The sequence below is a fragment of the Syngnathus floridae genome, chromosome 15 (genome assembly GCF_059516105.1).
Source record: "Syngnathus floridae isolate MCC-2025c chromosome 15, RoL_Sflo_1.0, whole genome shotgun sequence".
In the NCBI taxonomy this organism is placed as follows: domain Eukaryota; kingdom Metazoa; phylum Chordata; class Actinopteri; order Syngnathiformes; family Syngnathidae; genus Syngnathus; species Syngnathus floridae.
In genome coordinates this window covers 1,032,621-1,054,223 of record NC_142427.1, presented here as the reverse complement: position 1 = coordinate 1,054,223, position 21,603 = coordinate 1,032,621, and the positions used below count along the sequence as shown (strand labels likewise).

General features: G+C 46.6%; 1 protein-coding gene across 1 annotated transcript; it reads left to right on the top strand.

Annotated features, from left to right (window-relative positions):
• The first annotated feature begins 15,069 nt into the window (after positions 1-15,069).
• On the top strand, positions 15,070-15,925 carry LOC148385838 (janus kinase and microtubule-interacting protein 3-like). Its single transcript, XM_088399679.1, has 3 exons — positions 15,070-15,172; positions 15,383-15,445; positions 15,532-15,925. The coding sequence occupies exons 1-3, from the start codon at positions 15,104-15,106 to the stop codon at positions 15,655-15,657; spliced, it is 258 nt and encodes an 85-aa protein (XP_088255805.1). The 5' UTR covers positions 15,070-15,103; the 3' UTR covers positions 15,658-15,925.
• Positions 15,926-21,603: the final 5,678 nt, after the last annotated feature.

Below are 21,603 nucleotides of genomic sequence, written 5' to 3'. Positions count from 1 at the left end.
GCCAGGGAACAAAAATAGATCAATTAAACTAAATAAGTCTTCTTCCCATTAAATAAATTAAAAAAGTCTGTCTTGTAACCAGTCCTTTTCAAACAAGTAAAGTCTGCCCATTTTGTGACGTCGATTTTGTGTTAATGCCTAGTATTTATACAAAATCATAATTTAAAGGACTTCATTCCTTCATTCACTTTGGAAATTTGGAATTGCAGCACATCAAATTTTGCCTGGGAAGAAAAGTAGATTAAATAAATTTAATAAGTCTTACTACTTCCCATTAAATAAATTAAATACGTCTTACTTGTTCCCACTCCTTTTCAAAACAGTAGTTTAAAACGAGGGCCCTTCACTCAATCTTTAACCTCAACCCCGCACGTTGTGTTGTATCTGTGAATGTTGGTTGTGGCCAAATGATAGTTTTCTTTCATTCGTTTAGGTTCCAAGAAAACTTGATGTAACTCTACTTTTAACTGCCGTTTCAGATAAGCGGGTATTACGTCGCAGTCATGTGCCGCGGATATGACGTAATTGCCCGAACCTCCGCCAAAATTCAAATCTGTTGGCGCGATGGCCGTGAGCCACTGAGCAGCGACGATTATCAACGGAAATATCTTTATTTTCTGCTTGCAACTGGACCGTCTAGAGCGTACACGGTAAGTAACACTCATTGTGTTTAAGGAGATTTACGTTTGTAATAGCAGAAGTGTAGCCGCGTTGCGTTGTACGTGTGAAAATTGGTCGAGGCGAAATGTTAATGTTTAATTTCATTCCTTTAGGTTCCACGGTGTTTGTTGGCTGCAAGTTTTCCACTGCAAGAAGAGGCTCGTATCATTGACCAGGAGCGAGCTACAATGGTGAGTAGCCATAACATTTATGTTAAACACTTCCTATTTCATGTCTAACAGTACTTGATTTAACAAATAACCATAAATAAATACAGTGTGGGCACTGAAGTTAACATATGTGATTATACTGCCTAATCTGTCACCGAGTAGATTGTTGCAAAGTAATATAAGATCCAAAGTTGTAATTCAGAATAGTTTTCAAAAGAAGGCCATTAGAATTATATACAAGTCTGATTACCCTGAACAAGCTATTAATTAAATCACAAATTCTTCAATTCAAAGATTTGGTAGATTATCAGACAAATAATGTCTAACAGTAATTGATTTAACACATCACGATAAGTAGATTGAGTGTGGGCACTCTCAAGTTAACATATATGATTATACTGCCTAATCTGTTACAGAGTATGTTGTTGCCAAGTAATGTAGAATAGATCCAAAGTAGTAATCCAGAATAGTTTTGAAGAGGCCATTAGAATAATAAACAAATCTGATTACCTTGAACATAATAACAAGCTAAGTGTTTAATATGTCCTATGAAGTCAAAATTGGGCACTATCATGTGGTGAAATTTGGAATTGCATCACATCCAATTTTGCCTGGGAACAAACAGATTAAATAAATCTTAGTTTTTAATAAGCCACTCCTTCTCAAACAAGTAAACTCTGCCCATTTCGCGCAGTAGATGTTCTGTTAATATCTAGTATTTATACAAAGTCATAATTTAAATTGCTTTCAACCTTCATTCATCGGTTCAACCAACATTACTCGCTCTTATTACCAACTTGTATTGATTTAACTAAGCGTTTAATACTTCCTATCAGGTCTCAAGGCAAGATTTGGCAAAATACAATTTCAGCAAATCCAATTTTGCCAGGGAACAAAAATAGATTAAATAAACTAAATAAGTCTTCTTCCCATTAAATAAATCAGAAAAGTCTGTCTTGTAACCAGTCCTCTTCAAACAAGTAAAGTCTGCCCATTTTGTGCCGTAGATTTTGTGTCTATGCCTAGTATTTAAACAAAATCATAATTTAAATGACTTCTTTCCTTCATTCACTTTGGAAATTTGGAATTGCAGCAAATCGAATTTTGCCAGGGAACAAAAATAGATCAATTAAACTAAATAAGTCTTCTTCCCATTAAATAAATTAAAAAAGTCTGTCTTGTAACCAGTCCTTTTCAAACAAGTAAAGTCTGCCCATTTTGTGACGTCCATTTTGTGTTAATGCCTAGTATTTATACAAAATCATAATTTAAAGGACTTCATTCCTTCATTCACTTTGGAAATTTGGAATTGCAGCACATCAAATTTTGCCTGGGAAGAAAAGTAGATTAAATAAATTTAATAAGTCTTACTACTTCCCATTAAATAAATTAAATACGTCTTACTTGTTCCCACTCCTTTTCAAAAAAGTAGTTTAAAACGAGGTCCCTTCACTCAACCTTTAACCCTATTTATTCACCTTCTAGGCTAAGTGTTGAAGGCTAAGTGTTAAAGGCTAAGTGTTAAAGGCTAAGTGTTAGAGGCTAAGTGCCAGAGGCTAGGCGCCAGAGGCGAGTTTTTGTGGGCTGAAGTTTTAGTGGGGTTAGTGTGAATACAATCCAAAAGAATACAACAGAATACAATACAATAGAATATAATACATAGATTAAATTCAATAGCTCTTACTACTTCCCATTAAATAAATTAAATACGTCTTACTTGTTCCCAATTCTTTTCAAAAAAGTAGTTTAAAACGAGGGCCCTTCACTCAACCTTTAACCTCAACCCCGCACGTCACATTGTGTTGTATCTGTGAATGTTGGTTGTGGCCAAATGATAGTTTTCTTTCATTCGTTTAGGTTCCACGGTGTTTGTTGGCTATGTTTTCCACTGTCAGAAGGATGAAAATACAAAGTACAACGCTTGGACGTGGGCGAAGACGTCACCGGTGAGTCCTTCCTTCCTATTTATTTACCTTCTAGATGCTAGAGGCTAAGTGTTAGAGGCTAAGTGTTAGAGGCTAATGTTAAAGGCAACACAATACGAACAACACAACACAATACGAACAACTCAACACAATATGAACAACACAATATGAACAACACAACACAATACGAACAACACAACACATTACGAACAACACAACACAATACGAACAACACAACGATACTGCACTGAACAACACGATACCGCACTGAGAAACACGATACCGCACTGAACAACACGATACCGCACTGAACAACACCATGCCGCACTGAACACCATGCCGCACTGAACAACACCATCCCGCACTGAACAACACCATGCCGCACTAAATAACACCATGCCGCACTGAACAACACCATGCCTCACTGAACGACACCATGCCGCACTGAAAGACACCATGCCGCACTGAACGACACCATGCTGCACTGAAAGACACCATCCCGCACTGAACACCATGCCGCACTGAACAACACCATCCTGCACTGAACAACACCATCCCGCACTGAACAACACCATGCCGCACTGAACAACATTATGCCGCACTGAACATTATGCCGCACTGAACAACACCATGCCGCACTGAACAACACCATGCCGCACTGAACAACATTATGCCGCACTGAACAACACCATGCCGCACTGAACAACACCATGCCGCACTGAACAACACCATGCCGCACTGAACAACATTATGCCGCACTGAACAACACCATGCCGCACTGAACAACACCATCCTGCACTGAACAACACCATTCCGCATTGAACACCATGCCGCACTGAACAACACCATCCCGCACTGAACAACACCATCCCGCACTGAACACCATGCCGCACTGAACAACATTATGCCGCACTGAACAACATTATGCCGCACTGAACAACACCATGCCGCACTGAAAAACATTATAACGCACTGAACAACACCATCCCGCACTGAACAACACCATGCCGCACTAAACAACATTATGCCGCACTGAACAACATTATGCCGAAATGAACAACACCATGCTGCACTGAACAACACCATGCCGCACTGAACAACACCATGCCGCACTGAACAACACCATGCCGCACTGAACAACACGATCCCGCATTGAACACCATCCCGCACTGAACAACACCATGCCGCACTGAACAACACCATCCCGAACTGAACAACACCATGCCGCATTGAACAACACCATGCCGCACTGAACAACACCATCCTGCACTGAACAACACCATCCCGCACTGAACAACACCATGCCGCACTGAACAACACCATGCCGCACTGAACAACACCATGCCGCAATGAACAACACCATCCCGCACTGAACAACACTATGCCACACTGAACAACATTATGCCGCACTGAACTACATTATGCCGCACTGAACAACATTATGCCGCACTGAACAACATTATGCCGCACTGAACAACACCATGCCGCACTGAACAACACCATGCCGCACTGAACAACACCATGGCGCACTGAACAACACCATGGCGCACTGAACAACACGATCCCGCATTGAACAACACCATGCCGCACTGAACAACACCATCCTGCACTGAACAACACCATCCCGCACTGAACAACACCATGCCGCACTGAACAACATTATGCCGCACTGAACAACATTATGCCGCACTGAACAACACCATGCCGCACTGAACAACACCATGCCGCACTGAACAACACCATGCCGCAATGAACAACACCATCCCGCACTGAACAACACCATGCCGCACTGAACAACACCATGCCGCACTGAACAACACCATCCCGCACTGAACAACACCATCCCGCACTGAACAACACCATTCCGCACTGAACAACACCATGCCGCACTGAACAACATTACGCTGCACTGAACAACACCATGCCGCACTGAACAACACCATGCCGCACTGAACAACACCATGCCGCATTGAACAACACCATGCCGCATTGAACAACACCATGCCGCATTGAACAACACCATGCCGCACTGAACAACACCATCCTGCACTGAACAACACCATGCCGCATTGAACAACACCATGCCGCACTGAACAACACCATCCTGCACTAAACAACACCATCCCGCACTGAACAACACCATCCCGCATTGAACAACACCATCCTGCACTGAACAACACCATGCCGCACTCAACAACACCATGCCGCACTGAACAACACCATTCCGCACTGAACAACACCATGCCCACTGAACAACACCATCCTGCACTGAACAACACCATCCCGCACTGAACAACACCATGCCGCATTGAACAACACCATCCTGCACTGAACAACACCATCCTGCACTGAACAACACCATGCCGCACTGAACAACACCATGCCGCACTGAACAACACCATGCCGCACTGAACAACACCATGCCGCACTGAACAACATTATGCCGCACTGAACAACATTATGTCGCACTGAACAACACCATGCCGCACTGAACAACACCATCCTGCACTGAACAACATTATGCCGCACTGAAAAACACCATGCCGCACTGAACAACACCATCCCGCACTGAACAACACCATGCCGCATTGAACAACACCATGCCGCACTGAACAACACCATGCTGCACTGAACAACATTATGCTGCACTGAACAACACGATCCTGCATTGAACAACACCATGCCGCACTGAACAACACCATCCTGCACTGAACAACACCATCCTGCACTGAACAACACCACCCCGCACTGAACAACACGATCCCGCATTGAACAACACCATCCCGCACTGAACAACACCATGCCGCACTGAACAACACCATTCCGCACTGAACAACACCATGCCGCACTGAACAACACCATGCCGCACTGAACAACACCATGCCGCACTGAACAACACCATGCCGCACTGAACAACACCATGCCGCACTGAACAACACCATGCCGCACTGAACAACACCATCCCGCACTGAACAACACCATGCCGCATTGAACAACACCATGCCGCACTGAACAACACCATCCTGCACTGAACAACACCATCCCGCACTGAACAACACCATGCCGCATTGAACAACACCATGCCGCACTGAACAACACCATCCCGCACTGAACAACACCATGCCGCACTGAACAACATTATGGCGCACTGGACAACATTATGCCGCACTGAACAACACCATGCCGCACTGAACAACACCATGCCGCACTGAACAACACCATGCCGCACTGAACAACATTATGCCGCACTGAACAACACCATGCCGCACTGAACAACACCATGCCGCACTGAACAACACCATGCCGCACTGAACAACACGATCCCGCATTGAACAACACCATCCTGCACTGAACAACACCATGCCGCACTGAACAACACCATGCCGCACTGAACAGCACCATTCCGCACTGAACAACACCATGCCGCACTGAACAACACCATCCTGCACTGAACAACACCATCCCGCACTGAACAACACCATGCCGCATTGAACAACACCATGCCGCACTGAACAACACCATCCTGCACTGAACACCATGCCGCACTGAACACCATGCCGCACTGAACAACACCATGCCGCACTGAACAACATTATGCCGCACTGACGCATTGAACAACACCATGCCGCACTGAACAACACCATCCTGCACTGAACAACACCATCCCGCACTGAACAACACCATGCCGCATTGAACAACACCATGCCGCACTGAACAACACCATGCCGCACTGAACAACACCATGCCGCACTGAACAACACCATGCCGCACTGAACAACACCATGCCGCACTGAACAACACCATGCCGCACTGAACAACACCATCCCGCACTGAACAACACCATGCCGCATTGAACAACACCATGCCGCACTGAACAACACCATGCCGCACTGAACAACACCATTCCGCACTGAACAACACCATTCCGCACTGAACAACACCATGCCGCACTGAACAACACCATCCCGCACTGAACAACACCATCCCGCACTGAACAACACCATGCCGCATTGAACAACACCATGCCGCACTGAACAACACCATCCTGCACTGAACAACACCATGCCGCACTGAACAACACCATGCCGCACTGAACAACACCATGCCGCACTGAACAACATTATGCCGCACTGAACAACATTATGCCGCACTGAACAACATTATGTCGCACTGAACAACACCATGCCACACTGAACAACACCATGCCGCACTGAACAACATTATGCCGCACTGAACAACACGATCCCGCATTGAACAACACCATCCCGCAGTGAACAACACCATGCCGCATTGAACAACACCATGCCGCACTGAACAACACCATGCTGCACTGAATAACATTATGCTGCACTGAACAACACGATCCTGCATTGAACAACACCATGCCGCACTGAACAACACCATCCTGGACTGAACAACACCATGCCGCACTGAACAACATTATGCCGCACTGAACAACACCATGCCGCACTGAACAACACCATGCCGCACTGAACAACACCATGCCGCACTGAACAACACCATGCCGCAATGAACAACACCATCCCGCACTGAACAACACCATGCCGCATTGAACACCATGCCGCACTGAACAACACCATCCTGCACTGAACAACACCATGCCGCACTGAACAACACCATGCCGCACTGAACAACACCATGCCGCACTGAACAACATTATGCCGCACTGAACAACATTATGCCGCACTAAACAACATTATGTCGCACTGAACAACACCATGCCGCACTGAACAACACCATGCCGCACTGAACAACATTATGCCGCACTGAACAACACGATCCCGCATTGAACAACACCATCCCGCAGTGAACAACACCATGCCACATTGAACAACACCATGCCGCACTGAACAACACCATGCTGCACTGAACAACATTATGCTGCACTGAACAACACGATCCTGCATTGAACAACACCATGCCGCACTGAACAACACCATCCTGCACTGAACAACACCATGCCGCACTGAACAACATTATGCCGCACTGAACAACACCATGCCGCACTGAACAACACCATGCCTTACTGAACAACACCATGCCGCACTGAACAACACGACGTCGCACTGAACAACACGACGCCGCACAGAACAACACGACGCCGCACAGAATAACACAATACCGCACAGAACAACACAATACCGCACAAACAGTTTTAGATAATATTACGTCGCAGTCATGTGACGCGGACATGACGTCAATAGGCGGAACTCACGGCAAAATTATAATCCGTGGGCGTGGCTTGCAACAGGAAGTAGGAAAGCGGCAATTCTGGCAAACAAGACACAGCGGTTAGTAACACGATGACTAACAAGGCAAATATTTTTGTTTTCAGCTTGCAACTTGACCGTCTAGAGCGTACAAGGTAATTACAACTGTTTTTTTTTAGCCCTGAAAAGCGAGGGAGTGTGGCGTTTGGGAGGAATGTCGAACTCGGCGTCTGCTTCCAGCCACAGACGCCAAATTTCGACGATTATTTCGACTGGTCAACGGTTGTAAATTATTGCGTTGACTAAAAACTTTATTTAACTCTACTCTTAACTTTGCCGTTTCAGATATGCGGGTATTACACCGCGGAAATGACGTCAATAGGCTGAACTCTCGCCAAAATTCAAATCTGTGGGCGCAATGGCCTTGAGCGAGACACCGGATACAAACACGACGATTATCAACAGAAATATCTTTATTTTCTGCTTGCAAGTGGACCGTCTAGAGCGTACACGGTAAGTACAACTCATTGTGTTTAAAAAGATTTACGTTTGTGTAGTTTGCGTTGCGTTGTATCTGTGAATGTTGGTTGAGGCTAAATGTTAATGTTTAATTTCATTCCTTTAGGTTCCACGGTGTTTGTTGGCTGTATGTTTTCCACTGCAAGAAGAGGCTCGTATCATTGACCAGCAGGAGCTACAATGGTGAGTACCCCTTTCGTCTTCCATTTATGTTAAACACTTCCTATTTCATGTCTAACAGTACTCGATTTAACAAATAACCATAAATAAATACAGTGTGGGCAGTCACGTTAACATATGTGATTATCCTGCCTAATATGTTTATCACAAATATGTCACTAATCACTAATATGTTTATTTGTTTATCACAACACCTTTGGACCTTCAGCAATCGATTATTTCCCTTCATCTACATAGAGACAGAACGATGGTGTCTTAAACATCTCATTCATTTCACCAAATAACTTCACGCAGGTGGATAACGGCCGTCTCGGTCACGCTATGTTGCGTGATGCAGTTTTGAAGAACCAAATGCATTTATTCAATGAATAAGTCAAGCTAGTTCTATGTTTATGATGTTGTAAGTTACGGTACCGATTGAAGTTGAGTTCGAAGCCAGTGGAAAACAGCGCTGCGTTTGTGCTCTCCAGGTACAAATGTTGTGATCTCTGACTGACGACCGGGCGAGACTCGAGTAAGAGATGTCCAAACGAGCTCCGGCAGGGCGGGCCAAGGCGGAGCGAACGGACGCCCTTCAGGCCGCCAATGACGAGCTGAGAACCAAACTGATGGACGTCCAGTTAGAACTTCAGCAGGAGAAGAACAAGGTGAAAACCTCAACAGACAGACACTGCCTGCCTCCCTGCCTGCCTCCCTGCCTGCCTCCCTCCCTCCCTCCCAGTTTTCCCGATGTAGATTAGACATGCGTGTGCCATGACTGTGTCAGCCTACATCAACAAATGCACCGAGGACGTCAGCACCACTAAGAATATCATCACCCGGGGCAACCAACGACCCTGGATGACTGAGGAGGTACGTCAAACGCTACGAGCGCGGAACTCTGCCTTCAAGTCTGGCGACAAGGAGACACTGAGGACAGCGAGAGCCAACTTGAACCGTGCCATCAGGATAGCGAAGCGAGACCGCAGTCGAAAATTTCAGGATCGTTTCCACGACGTCAAAAACATCAGGAGTATGTGGCAAGGCATACGGGCGATTACAGACTACAACTCACTTCTCCCCCCCCCCCCCGGTGGGTGTAGTTGATGCTGACTTTCTAAATGGTCTAAATAACTTCTTTGGGAGGTTCGAGGCACTAAACGGCACTCCAGCAGTTAAAACTGTCCCCCATCAGGAAGAGGAGGTACTTTGCCTTGACTCCGCCGATGTGTTGAAGACCCTGAGGAGAGTCAACCCCTGTAAGGCCCCTGGCCCCGACAACATTCCTGGGCGTGTGTTCAGGGAATGTGCAAGTCATCTGGCTGGGGTCATCACAGACATTTTTAACACCTCGCTGGGCCAAGCCACAGTGCCGGCGTGCTTTAAGACTGCCTCCATCATTCCGGTGCCGAAGAAACCTCAAATCACCTCATTTAATGATTACCGGCCTGTTGCACTGACTCCGGTTATGATGAAGTGCTTCGAAAGGCTGCTTAAAGGTCACATCGTTTCCAGACTCCCCCTATTATTTGACCCGTTCCAGTTTGCCGACCGGCAAAACCGCTCCACTCAGGGCGCCATCTCCTCCGTTCTTCACCTGAGCCTGGCTCACCTGGAGGAGAAGAACACCCATGTGCGGAGGCTGTTCCTGGACTTCAGCTCAGCGTTTGACACCATCATCCCACAGCATCTGGTAGGAAAATTGGAACACCTGGGCTTCAACACCCTCCTTCGCAACTGGCTGCTAGACTTCCTCAGCAACAGACCTCAGTCAGTCCGGGTCGGACAGAACACCTCTGATGTCATCACCCTCAGCACAGGCTCCCTTCAGGGCTGCGTCCTGAGCCCCCTGCTGTTCACCCTGATGACACACGACTGCGTCCTCAGGTTCACCACCAATCACATCGTGAAGTCAGCAGACGACACAACGGTGGTGGGGCTCATCAGAGACAACAACGACCTGGACTACAGAGAGGAGGTGGAGCAGCTGGTGGGCTGGTGCAGAGAAAACAGCCTGATCCTGAATGAGGAGAAGATGAAGGAGATCATCGTCGACTTCAGGAAAAAACAGCCTCACCACGCTCCACTGATCATCAACAGCTCAGCTGTGGAGGTGGTCAGCACCACCAAATTCCTGGGGGTCCACATCACAGAAGACCTCACCTGGACTATGAACACTACGGCACTGGTCAAGAGGGCACAGAAGCGCTTGTACTTACAGCGGAGGATGAGGAGAGCCCACCTGCCCCCACCCATCATGAGGACGTTCTACAGGAGCACCATAGAGAGCATTCTGACAAGCTGTCTCTCTGTGTGGTGTGGAGGCTGCACCGCCTCCGATTGGAAGAACGTGAGGAGAGTGGTGAGGACAGCAGAGAGGATCATAGGGGCTCCTCTTCCCTCCATTCAGGACATTTCATCTCAGCGCTGCATGTCCCGTGCCCGTAACATCATCAATGACCCATCACACCCCCACCATGGACTGTTCTCCCTGCTGCCCTCTGGGAAGAGGTTTGCAGCATCCGCTGCAGGTCCACCAGGTTCTGCAACAGCTTTTTCCCTGCTGTCATCAGACTGTTGAACACTAGAACTGTTGAGCTCTAAACTGAACTCTGCATCACACATTCACAGAACTGTACTTTATGACACTACGGACCTCTATCTTGCACTATCTCGCACTACCAACTTTACTGAACTTGTATAAACCCTTTAAATAGAAGTTTAATACATGGTTTAGCATTCCTCTGCACACTCTTGAATACTGTTTTGCCTACTTGCACTATTGCATAATTATCACTGCTGCACTTTATACTTATTTTTAATATATATATATATATATATATATATAGTATATGTATATATATATATTTTCATAGGATATGTTACTTCTATTCAACTGCAATATCACTACTTTGTTGTAAGACGTATGCAACGGAATTTCGTTTTGTATGCACCATGTGCAGACAAGATGACAATAAAGTTTGTCTAAGTCTAAGTCTAAGTCATGTCAGGTCAGCTGTCTGGAGAGAGAGAGAAGTCAGGACCTGCGGGCGGAGCACCACCGTGCCACCGCCGCCATGACGGAACTCAAAAGCAAACTCCATGAGGAGAAGCAGAAAGAGTTAGCCATTACCAGGGAGACATTACTGCGGCAGCATGAAATGGAGCTGATGAGAGTGATCAAAATCAAAGATGGAGAGATCCAGCGACTGAATGCCTTGGTCCTCAGCCTGAGGGACGGCTCCATGGACAAGGTGATCCGCTCTATCCGTGTCTGACTATCCGCACGCCACGTCGGGCTTCGATGCGGCCGCTACCGTATTGTGTAGCTTGTCCCCAGTAAGCGTCGCGGCGCTCCGTTGCGGTCTCAACGGCCCGGTGTGGCGCAATGTCTGCTCAGGTGAGGAGGGGGGGCGCTTTGCTGGCGGAGGTGGAGGAGACGCGGCGGTGTCGGGAGACCGAGCGGTGTCGCCTCCACCAGGAGCGCGGAAGAAGCCCTGGCAGCGGCCCAGCAGGCCTGGCAGTCCCGAGCGGCCGAGCTCCGATCGGCTCATCACCAGCATCGGGAGGAGCTGAGCCGAACCAAGAGAGACTGCGAGAGGGAGATCCGCCGACTGGTAGGACTGATCAGATGCGCGGTGCGTGGCTATGTTCCCAATTTCGTTGTATACCTGCAGTGCAATGACACCTAAGGCATTCTATTCTATTCTATTTCACAAGAAGAAAATGTGCGGTTGCTCGCTTCGCTTTTGTCACAGCAAAGGTGTTCCAGTCGATTCAAGAAAAAAAATTGGCCGGTTGCTCTCTTTGTTTTTGTCACAATTCTGGCAAATGAGTTTGCCCGCCTGCCTGAGCGCTCCCCGTTTGTACATCCAGACGGATGAGATCAAGCTGAAAGACAGAGCGGTTAGTGTTTTGGATGAAGCCCTGGGGCCGGCCACGTCCACCGCCTTCAGCTGCAGACTCAGGCTGCCGAGCAGCAGATCGCTGCCCTGAGGGATTCCCAAAGGGCGGGCCTAAACTACCCTGGAAGTGGGGTCAACGCCGCTACTAGCAATCCTCTTCATTGCGTAAGCCACCTCATCACACACTTGCAGTACGCATGACTTAGTTCGTTGCTGGAGGAAGGTAGCACAAAAACAGTTTTGAACTTTGAACGAGTGCTTGTGTGTGTGTGTTGCGGGGCGTTTTCAGTCTCAGGAGGATCGGGACACGCGACGGTTTCATCTGAAAATCGCTGAGCTCAGCGCAGTCATCAGGAACCTGGAGGATCGAAACGCCCTGCTTTCTGAAGAGCGCAATGAACTGGTAATTTATTGACGGCACGCTTGAAGGTTTGCGCTACGTTTGATGCGCGCCATCCAGCGAGGCACCCATTGCGCTTGCTTATTAGTTGAGCGGCGCGTCGAGTCGGTTGCCTGGTAGATGTCTTTTATTGGGAGCCAAAGCCACGATTCCGTTCAAACCGATGCAAAAGGAATGGATACGTTCTGGCCCGCGTGTTGTGCGTCTTTCACATCCCGCACTTCATGCTTGCAGCTAAAGCGACTGAGAGAAACAGAAAGCCAGTTTCTGCCACTCCTGTACAAAAACAAACGCCTGAGCAGGAAGAATGAAGAACTCTCGCTGGTGCTGTGTCGCCTTGAAAACAAAGTGCGCTTTGTCACCCAGGAGAACGAGGAGATGGCAAGCTTGGTAAGTCGACGCGGACAACGGCGGCGTGCCAACAGAGTCCACTGCATTTGTGTTCCACAGAGAAGGCCTAGTTCGCTCAATGACCTGGACCGCGGTTGCGGCCAGCAGGACGGTGAAATGGAGTTCCTTCAAGTTGTGGAGCAGCGGCACATCATCGACGACTTGTCCAAGGTCTTCAGGCAGGCGACTCGGTGCACGTACGGCAGCGCCACGCTCGCTCGCTGTCGCCAGGAAATCTTTTCCGTCCAAAGCTTGGCCGGCGGCCGCCATCCAAAAAATTGGCCCCCTTAAATTCCGACCTTTCAAGCAGGAGCATTGTGCGCACGCGTTTGAACACGCTTTAGACTTGTTTTGCCGTTTTCAGCAGCTCAAAGCTCCCGTTTTGTCAGCGCCTTTGCCACTCGCTGTGCGCTGAAAACGACGGACTTGCCCGGCTGCTCAGCCCGTCAACCATGAGCCGCGAGCGCGACATCATTGTCCGTAGGCAGCTAGTGGCAAAATGCACCCTGTTAGAGTTGCGCTCGCTCCAACTTATTTTGCAAGAACCACACGGGAGACAAGTAAGTTCTTTTGGACACCTGCAGGTGGAGAGTCCATCCGTTGTACGAATGAAGTCTGACTCTCGGCTCCTGCACGAGCATTTTAATTAAGAGAAACAGGGTGGGTGTAAGAGTGGATTGAATAGAGGAAGCCCTTGACCTCTAGTCAAAACATAGCAAGGGGTGTTTTACGACTTTGTGTAGGAAGGGATAAGCGATAGGGATAAATAAGGGATAAATAATATTATTTATTACAGGTTGCAGTCAAAGTCAAAGCAACATAATGATACGATAAAGATAATCTGGAAAACCCTGACACACCCTGTAGTTGTCACTTTTGGAAAAGACGAGCGTCCCTCCAATCATCGCCGGTGACGTGTTTTTCAGGCTCTGGAGACAGGAGCTCATGTCAGAAATGTCATTGTGAGTCGCGTTTGTTTCTGCGCCGGAGCCGTTCGTTCCCTTTGCATCCAAAGAATCTCAAAGGCGGATTATTTGTGTCGACAGGAGAGAGATTTGCTGCTACGATACCGACGTCGAGAATCTCTGAGGAGGAACAAAGCGTGAGGTCCTGCAAGGTGAGTCTGTTTGTTTGCGGCTGCTTGGTGTTGCGCAAGATGAAATGGCCTTTTTCTCGCTATCGTTCCTCTCGTCGATTCATCGTGAGGTGTCGCTTCAGTTTGTTCAGAGAGATGTTTGCTTCCGCGCCCGCAGGTCATCGAAACATTTTACGGCTACGACGAAGACGTGTTGGTGGACTCGGACGGATCGTCCTTGTCTTTTCACACCGACAGAACCCCCGACACGGAACCCGAAGAGGTAGCCCGCCATTTCTGCCAGCGTATTGGCACCAAACATTCCTCTTCAGCCTGGAATCGGACTCGTCTTTGCGTCGCGGGTGCTTTGTCGCCGGTCTGACTGATTCTGGTACTAGTGCTGTGTTGCATTGGTGTGTGCATGAAGAGGCGGAGCTTCGCTACCGCCAGCTGACGCAAGAATATCAAGCGCTGCAACGAGCCTACGCTCTGCTAGCCCAGACCAGCGAAGGGGACTACGACGCCGAGAAGGAGATCAAGGTGGCGCCCCTTCCCGCAACCCCCGGCCGGGTCGCAGCCTCCCCGTTCTCACCCAGCCTCGGGTGTTCTCTGGTCTGAAAGGAGGAGGAGGAGCCTCCCTCCTCCTCCTTTCAGACCAGAGAAAAGCTGATGGTAGAAATGGGTCACTATCAAAGCAGAGTAGCAGATCTGGAGTCAGCGCTGAAGCAACAAGGACAGGTAAGCTCATCAATGAGCACACCTTTTTCTCAGACAAAATAGCTACATTCTTCAGTCACTCATTCGTCTGGCATTACTGGACCAACCCCCCCCCCGAATGTGGCTGGGAAAATGCGGAGAAAAGCAAATGTCATTTTCCAGTCAACCAAAGAATTTGTGGATGAAAATGACACAACATTCCAAAGCTGTCCACGCGTTTGTCTCTTCTAGAATGTCAAGTGGGTGGAGGAGAAGCAGCTGCTGCGTCAGAGCAATCAGCAGTTGGCCGAAAAGGTGACGGAAAGAAAGGCGCTGGGCGGAGTCGCTTGGCGTCACACCCGTCGGGAAGCCCCGCAGATGAGGTCTGACTGTCTTTTCAGGTCAGGCGGATGGAGGCGGAAGAAGCGCGTCTGAAAGAGCACATCCAGGATATCCGAGACCAAAACGAACTGCTTGAGTTCCGCATCCTGGAGCTGGAGGTGGGAAGACTCGCACAAGCGTGTTGAGGCCAGAGATGTGACGGACGGACGGACGGACGGACGGATGCATGCCTCTGCCTTTCAGGAGAGGGAGTGGCGCTCCCCCGTCTTGAAGTTTCTGCAAGTCCGTTTCCCAGACGGCCTCAGCCCTTTGCAGATCTACTGCGAGGCCGAGGGCGTGAGCGTACGTAAGGCGTCCCTCGCAACCCTAACCTTAACCCGAGGTCCCAGAACACCTTACATTGCTCCTTGCGCCTTTCCCCCGGACATCGTCATCAGTGATCTGATGAAGAAGCTGGACATCCTGGGCTATAACGCCGTAAGTGTATGTCGAACTCCTTATGTTCGCACTCCACGAGACTCGGCGGCTCAAATGTGACTTTTGGAAGGCTTTGCGCTGAAAGAAGCTTGTTGACGCTGTGCCTTTGGGCTCTTCTATGTTCTGCAAGCAGAAGGGCTACCTGGATGAAGAGTTGGACTTCAGGAAGTGTTCCATGGACCAGGCTCATAAGGTAAGCCTCCCTCAAATCTCCCGCCGGACCACTGATGGACGAGGATTGCGGCCCAGAGGATCCTGGAGCTGGAGGCCATGTTGTACGAGGCGCTACCGCAGCGGGACTGCCCCGCCACGGACGGCGAAAAAGCCAGCCACGCTGGCGTGAATGACGTGCTGACGGCGGATCAGAGAGAAGAGCTTAGGAGCGCCGTGGACCAATGGAAGCGAGCCCTGATGTGCGAGTTGAGGGAGCGCGACGCTTGCATCCTCCAAGAGAGAATGGATCTGCTGCACAGCGCGCAACAGGTAAGGGCCCAAAGCCAGCCCGGCACTTACTTGCACGCTTACTGGCTTTTGAATGCCACTTTCCATTTGTCCGTCCTAGAGGAACAAAGAGCTGAAAGAATTCATCGAAGCTCAGAAGAGACAAATCAAACAATTGGAGGAGAAGTTTCTGTTTCTCTTTCTATTCTTCTCCTTGGCCTTCATTCTGTGGCCCTAACACCAGCTGGTGAGTGAGCTCCAGCGGCACCGCACTCGACACCTCCGATACACTGCCAGCCGGTCTCAGACGTTGGCAGACGCTCCGATGCCAACGTATACCCCCCGCCACGGTGACAGAGGCACCGCGTCACACCGGCGCTCATCCAATCAGAAGGCAGGAAAAGCAAATTCACATGCAGGGCACTTTTGAACCAGAAGAGAGTGCCACAAAAAACGGTTGTTGCCCCAAACGCGCACTAAAAAGGGTCAGAATAACAAGAGTCCCACTGGCCAGCCGGGGCCACCCGTCCAGCTGTTTCTTCAGGGGGGAAAAAAATTGGAGTCACCGGTGAGTACATTTTGCATTTAGCTCTGCTTTTCTGCTTCTGTCTTCAAGTGTGTGGCATCCTGCGATCAAAGATTCAGCCAACCCCAAAGCGGTTGACCTCAACGTCCCACCACCATGCCTACCAGAGCAGGTGACATGATGCTTTGGACATCCTTCCGTCTCAGATGCCCAAAAGTACTCTTTGCCACATCTGCGGCAATACGGTGTCTTTTCAAAGGTGCAAATAAATCCAGCGTGGGCGGAACACGCACGTCTTCGGTTTTTCCCGCTTTGTTTGTGTGACAGCTGTTGTGAAAATTTTATACAAATAAAGTTGTATAGTACAGGTTTGGCCAAGCCGCAACTCCCGAACCGCATGCGGCTCTTTTATGTTCATATCAACATTTGTGTGTGTGTGTGTGTGTGTGTGGGGGGGGGGGGGTTGTGCGTGTTGGCTTCACTTGAGTTCAATTTGGTATTTTGGTCATAAGCGCATGTGGTGAAATTCCACAAAGTAGGATGGGCAAACACATTTCTTTAAACTATGAGTGTCAATTGGGCTCTCGAAATGGCAGGGAAAAGATGCACAGCAAAACGAAAATACGTAGATGAACACAGGACGTTTTAATCAGAGTGGGAAAGTTTCTATTTTTTGTTGAACGTGATGGCAAACCATTCTGCCTGATATGTCAGACCTCAGCGCATTTCAAAGATTCAAATCTTCAGCGCCATGCACTTCAGCTCACTCCATGCTAACATTGATCAGGCGTCGAACCCGCAACATCATGCTTAAGAGGTGGCCATGCTAACCAGTGCGCCATTATGTCAACGCATAATAACTAAGTCTACTGATCAAAACAGCGGTTACTATATGACGTCGCTACGTCGTGGTCACGTGACGCAGACAAGACGTCAATGGACGTGGGCAGAGTTAACTTGTTTAAAAGGGAGTGGGCAGAAGAAATATTTAATTTATTTAAATCTATTTTGAGTGCACACCATTATGCCAATGCATAACAACTGTAAATCTACTAAACAAAACAGCGGTTGCTATATGACATCTGCCACGTCGTGGTCACGTGACATACGTGACGTCGATGGGCGTAACTTTCGCCGGAATTCAAATCCGCGGGGAGAGTTAACTTGTTTAAAAGAGAGTGGGCAGAAGAACTATTTAATTTATTTAAATCTATTTGGTGTGTGCGCCATTATGTCAATGCATAACAACTGTAAGTCTACTAAACAAAACAGCGGTTGCTATAGGACGTCTGCCACGTCGTGGTCACGTGACGCGGACGTGACGTCGACGCCTACTTTACATCCCACCGATCACAGGACCCCTCGGCTGCATAACCGTGCCCCCTTCCCAACCAATCGGATTTGCTATACGCGAAAACGACGCCAATGGAAAGAGCTTCCGCCCAAATTTAAATCCGTGGGCGTGGCTCGCAGCAGGAAGTAGGAAAATGGCGGCGATGTTGACAAAGACACGGCGGATGGTAACATACGACTAACAAGAGAAATATTTTTATTTTCTGCTTGCAACTGGACCGTCCAGAGCGTACACGGTAAGTACAACTCATCGTTTTTAAAAAGAAGTACTTTTGTTGCCCTGAAAAGCGAGTGAGCGTGGCGTTTGTGGGGGACGTCGAATTTCGACGATTCTTTCTGGTCAACGGTTGTAAATGATTGTGTTGATTAAAAAAGAAAACTTGATGTAACTCTACTTTTAACTGCCGTTTCAGATAGATTTGGAATTGCATCACATCCAATTTTGCCTAGAGCGTACACGGTAAGTAACACTCGTTGTGTTTAAGGAGATTTACGTTTGTAATAGCAGAAGTGTAGCCGCGTTGCGTTGTACGTGTGAATGTTGGTCCAGGCGAAATGTTAATGTTTAATTTCATTCCTTTAGGTTCCACGGTGTTTGTTGGCTGCAAGTTTTCCACTGCAAGAAGAGGCTCATATCATTGACCAGGAGCGAGCTACAATGGTGAGTAGCCATAACATTTATGTTAAACACTTCCTATTTCATGTCTAACAGTACTTGATTTAACAAATAACCATAAATAAATACAGTGTGGGCACTGAAGTTAACATATGTGATTATACTGCCTAATCTGTCACCGAGTAGATTGTTGCAAAGTAATATAAGATCCAAAGTTGTAATTCAGAATAGTTTTCAAAAGAAGGCCATTAGAATTATATACAAGTCTGATTACCCTGAACAAGCTATTAATTAAATCACAAATTCTTCAATTCAAAGATTTGGTAGATTATCAGACAAATAATGTCTAACAGTAATTGATTTAACACATCACGATAAGTAGATTGAGTGTGGGCACTCTCGAGTTAACATATTTGATTATACTGCCTAATCTGTTACAGAGTATGTTGTTGCCAAGTAATGTAGATCCAAAGTAGTAATCCAGAATAGTTTTGAAGAGGCCATTAGAATAATAAACAAATCTGATTACCTTGAACATAATAACAAGCTAAGTGTTTAATATGTCCTATGAAGTCAAAATTGGGCACCATCATGTGGTGAAATTTGGAATTGCATCACATCCAATTTTGCCTGGGAACAAACAGATTAAATAAATCTTAGTTTTGAATAAGCCACTCCTTCTCAAACAAGTAAACTCTGCCCATTTCGCGCAGTAGATGTTCTGTTAATATCTAGTATTTATACAAAGTCATAATTTAAATTGCTTTCAACCTTCATTCATCGGTTCAACCAACATTACTCGCTCTTATTACCAACTTGTATTGATTTAACTAAGCGTTTAATACTTCCTATCAGGTCTCAAGGCAAGATTTGGCAAAATACAGTTTCAGCAAATCCAATTTTGCCAGGGAACAAAAATAGATTAAATAAACTAAATAAGTCTTCTTCCCATTAAATAAATCAGAAAAGTCTGTCTTGTAACCAGTCCTCTTCAAACAAGTAAAGTCTGCCCATTTTGTGCCGTAGATTTTGTGTCTATGCCTAGTATTTAAACAAAATCATAATTTAAACGACTTCTTTCCTTCATTCACTTTGGAAATTTGGAATTGCAGCAAATCGAATTTTGCCAGGGAACAAAAATAGATCAATTAAACTAAATAAGTCTTCTTCCCATTAAATAAATTAAAAAAGTCTGTCTTGTAACCAGTCCTTTTCAAACAAGTAAAGTCTGCCCATTTTGTGCCGTCGATTTTGTGTTAATGCCTAGTATTTATACAAAATCATAATTTAAAGGACTTCATTCCTTCATTCACTTTGGAAATTTGGAATTGCAGCACATCAAATTTTGCCTGGGAAGAAAAGTAGATTAAATAAATTTAATAAGTCTTACTACTTCCCATTAAATAAATTAAAGACGTCTTACTTGTTCCCACTCCTTTTCAAAACAGTAGTTTAAAACGAGGGCCCTTCACTCAATCTTTAACCTCAACCCCGCACGTTGTGTTGTATCTGTGAATGTTGGTTGTGGCCAAATGATAGTTTTCTTTCATTCGTTTAGGTTCCAAGAAAACTTGATGTAACTCTACTTTTAACTGCCGTTTCAGATAAGCGGGTATTACGTCGCAGTCATGTGCCGCGGATATGACGTAATTGCCCGAACCTCCGCCAAAATTCAAATCTGTTGGCGCGATGGCCGTGAGCCACTGAGCAGCGACGATTATCAACGGAAATATCTTTATTTTCTGCTTGCAACTGGACCGTCTAGAGCGTACACGGTAAGTAACACTCATTGTGTTTAAGGAGATTTACGTTTGTAATAGCAGAAGTGTAGCCGCGTTGCGTTGTACGTGTGAAAATTGGTCGAGGCGAAATGTTAATGTTTAATTTCATTCCTTTAGGTTCCACGGTGTTTGTTGGCTGCAAGTTTTCCACTGCAAGAAGAGGCTCGTATCATTGACCAGGAGCGAGCTACAATGGTGAGTAGCCATAACATTTATGTTAAACACTTCCTATTTCATGTCTAACAGTACTTGATTTAACAAATAACCATAAATAAATACAGTGTGGGCACTGAAGTTAACATATGTGATTATACTGCCTAATCTGTCACCGAGTAGATTGTTGCAAAGTAATATAAGATCCAAAGTTGTAATTCAGAATAGTTTTCAAAAGAAGGCCATTAGAATTATATACAAGTCTGATTACCCTGAACAAGCTATTAATTAAATCACAAATTCTTCAATTCAAAGATTTGGTAGATTATCAGACAAATAATGTCTAACAGTAATTGATTTAACACATCACGATAAGTAGATTGAGTGTGGGCACTCTCAAGTTAACATATATGATTATACTGCCTAATCTGTTACAGAGTATGTTGTTGCCAAGTAATGTAGAATAGATCCAAAGTAGTAATCCAGAATAGTTTTGAAGAGGCCATTAGAATAATAAACAAATCTGATTACCTTGAACATAATAACAAGCTAAGTGTTTAATATGTCCTATGAAGTCAAAATTGGGCACCATCATGTGGTGAAATTTGGAATTGCATCACATCCAATTTTGCCTGGGAACAAACAGATTAAATAAATCTTAGTTTTGAATAAGCCACTCCTTCTCAAACAAGTAAACTCTGCCCATTTCGCGCAGTAGATGTTCTGTTAATATCTAGTATTTATACAAAGTCATAATTTAAATTGCTTTCAACCTTCATTCATC

Excerpts from the sequence above, each read along its gene's own strand:
- LOC148385838 (XM_088399679.1), top strand. The coding sequence starts at position 15,104 with ATGGTAGAAATGGGTCACTATCAAAGCAGAGTAGCAGATCTGGAGTCA. Across the intron at positions 15,173-15,382 it reads CGCTGAAGCAACAAGGACAG|AATGTCAAGTGGGTGGAGGA; the intron begins GTAAGCTCATCA and ends TGTCTCTTCTAG. Across the intron at positions 15,446-15,531 it reads ATCAGCAGTTGGCCGAAAAG|GTCAGGCGGATGGAGGCGGA; the intron begins GTGACGGAAAGA and ends CTGTCTTTTCAG.